Source organism: Leuciscus leuciscus, assembly GCF_965113295.1.
Source record: "Leuciscus leuciscus genome assembly, chromosome: 4".
In the NCBI taxonomy this organism is placed as follows: domain Eukaryota; kingdom Metazoa; phylum Chordata; class Actinopteri; order Cypriniformes; family Leuciscidae; genus Leuciscus; species Leuciscus leuciscus.
Genome location: NC_138728.1, coordinates 47,537,307 through 47,540,297, shown reverse-complemented (window position 1 = coordinate 47,540,297; position 2,991 = coordinate 47,537,307). Strand labels below are relative to the sequence as shown.

At 38.1% G+C, this 2,991-nt stretch overlaps 1 protein-coding gene across 1 annotated transcript; it reads left to right on the top strand.

The window, feature by feature from the left end:
- Positions 1 to 211: 211 nt before the first annotated feature.
- LOC309496542 (uncharacterized protein) lies at positions 212 to 2,731 on the top strand. The gene is made up of 6 exons (XM_082166540.1): positions 212 to 411; positions 497 to 681; positions 952 to 1,106; positions 1,300 to 1,763; positions 1,898 to 2,106; positions 2,304 to 2,731. Exons 1-6 carry the CDS (start codon positions 354 to 356, stop codon positions 2,508 to 2,510), a joined length of 1,278 nt encoding a protein of 425 aa, XP_082022666.1. The 5' UTR covers positions 212 to 353; the 3' UTR covers positions 2,511 to 2,731.
- The last annotated feature ends 260 nt before the right edge of the window (positions 2,732 to 2,991 follow it).

Below are 2,991 nucleotides of genomic sequence, written 5' to 3'. Positions count from 1 at the left end.
TACACATTGATATGGTTTGTAGATACACATGAAGTACACAATACTGATACTTATTGCAGAACTTGGTGGGAAGTTCAATTCCACAGAACTTTAATTCCATTTATCACAACCTTAACCACACTCAATAATCTCATGTTTCTTTTGAGGTCATTCTCTCTGAGGGCGGAGGCAGGGTGGTCATACCTTTAGTATAAAAGCACCAGGTACTTTGTTCTCCATTTCACTTACTAAAACAAAGGTAAGTCAGTTTCACTTAACTTTTTTAATGTTTTCAGATATCCTTCCATTTCCATTTTGTATTTTCTGAGACATGTTTTAAACCAAACAAAACTGTTCTGCTTTCAGTACATTGTATGAGAACTCATTACACACATTTTTGTGTAAACCTACTAAGGATGGCTGATAGCAAAAGCAAGTATCAGATTATTTTATCAAACAATACCAGCCATCAATGTGATCTTTTCAGCCTTTAAAATTTGCAATGTTTTTTCACCAGTGGCTGTGTCCCAGTGGAGCCCAACCTTTGTCCAAGACCTTCTCCCTGCTGCCGAAAAGACAGCTCTTCTCTACCATCTCTCTTACCTGAGCCTGGCCAACTTCCCCAACCTGGAGAGAATCATCAGGAGTCGCGCTGTGGAAACTCAGCTTCTGTTTGGATCCTCTGATGCAACTATGTTGAAAGTACTGTTTCAGACTTTCTCTTGACTTCAGTATTTTCATCTCTGTGAAATTTATGTCAATACACCAAACATAAGGGGTTTGTAGTAAATAGAATGTCATATAGTCTGTCTGTTAGCTAGAGATTAAATGTAACTAATAACAACAGTTAATGCAGACGCATTATGAGCAGCATTTCAGAAAGATTTACAGGACAAATACAAGCAATTAGATTTCTGATTGTTTTGTTTTTAAGTCTAAGATACTTGATCTTATGACTCTTTCTTCTCACAGTGTATTTTGACCAGTGAGAACCTGGTTCAGTCGCTGTTTCCCATGTTGGCTGAAGCTGTGATGAAAAATAAGGCAGTTTTGGCAGTCAAATTCCTAGGGAAAGCACGAGTCTGGATCAAAGACATTATCACTGATGTGGACAGGATGGTGGAAAAGTAAGAACATTTTCCTCATAAAAACATATTTCAAAAAATACCTTGAGCAGTTGAATTGTTCTTCTACATGCATCTGCTAAAATCAGGCAGAAATATGTATATAACATGTTTTAACCTAACTTTTAAGCTAGTTACACCAGCCCATTGTTATAAAATGCTAATTTCACTGCAACATTTCTTCAACATTGTATAGGTATAATTTACACAACAAAGATGTAGCATCGTCCACCAGTGATGTTGTCAAGGAGAAAATAGATACAGATACAAAGATTACTAAACAAGACCAAGAGTTGAAGCAAACTGAAAAAAGCCTGAATGATCTGAAATCTGAACTCCAAAAAACCACACAAGAGCTCGATGAAACTGAGAAAAAGATAAACAGCAAAATCCAAGAGATTCAAGAATTTGCCAGATCCATAACCAAAAAAAGTAGAGGCCTCGGCATCTTCGCTGCAATCGTTCCATTCATCGGGCTAATTGTTAAAAGCTTTTATAATGCTGTGCGTGATCCTCGAAATGTTGCACGTATGAAGGCTCTTGAAGCTGAACTGAATCGCCTCATCGCTGAAAAGACTGCTCTGAAACAGAAGCAGTGGCAGGTCCAACTAAAGATCATTGATGGGCAGATGAAGGTTGCCAAAGCCAGTTTTGAACGGAGTGAGTCTGTTTTTTTCATGTTTATAGTATACCAATATGACTAAGTCATGCTTAAGACTGTGCCAAGATTCAAGTCTAGTTTCAGACAGGGAGCAAACGTGTGGCTTGTTGAAACCTTTATTTCCCCTCTGCAGATTCCATACCCGACCCCATCCATCTAAAGGATGTTCAGAGTGGCTTGACAAAAATTCAGGCGATTATGCTTCAGCTCAAAAACTTCTGGGAGAGTGTTGCTCAAATGCTGGACTACCTGGAACAGAAGACCTTTGTTGGAGAAGATCTTATTGAAGACCTTGCCGATCTAAAAGAGGAATTTCTAGCATCAATCAAAACAGCTAAAGAGGTAAAAGTAATGTTTACATGATTCAAAACATTTTCAGTAAGATATTTAAAATGTTTGATTTATTTTCTTTAATTTATTTATTATTTCTCTTTATTTGTACCCGAAGGGAAGGCTTGAGGGTTCCCTCATTTTGTCCAGCCATTACTAAGGATTTATCTAAAAGTCTAATGTGACTTGTAATTGTTTTAATTCCACAGGCTTGGAACAGTTTTGGTGAAGGCTGTAAAAAAGCATCTGTCATCTTTAAGCTCCAAACCAAAGATGCCTACAGGTTTCTGGAGGTTAGTCCTTCCTCTCTCTCCAAGGAGGAGTGGCAAAAGGCGTACGAAAGCGTAAAGAAACAACTGGAGAAAATAGACCCACCACCAAGTGTGACATCCTCTGCTACACCTGCCATTTCTTAATGGTCTACAGAGTGTGACACGCACAAGTGTGTTTGTTTTCTGTCTTATGATGCTGGTAACCTGGGATGATGATGTTCAGCCTAAATACTGTACTTGTAAACTGCAGAGTTCTGTATTACCTTCTACTTAACGCCTAAACACTCTTTATATATACTCCTCTCCATATGTGTCATCTCTTTATGAGCTCTTGCAAAAAGACTCCTGTTGAATGGATAAAGAAAGAGATAAAAATGGATCAATAAAGTTTTATTACATCATTATTGACTTTTTGTTTTAAATAATCTTAAAGGTGCATTGCGCAAGTCTCTGAGTTTTTGCAGAACTATGCCCCCTCTGGCGGCAAGCGAAACTGCAACCAGAGGTTGTCTTTTGCATTAGACAAAAGTTTTCTTTTATTTATCTTACGTGGAGTTTGCGTTGGTGTTTGAAATGAACTACAAGCCGGTCTCTTAGAATCCATCTTCTACGGAGAATGGCGGCG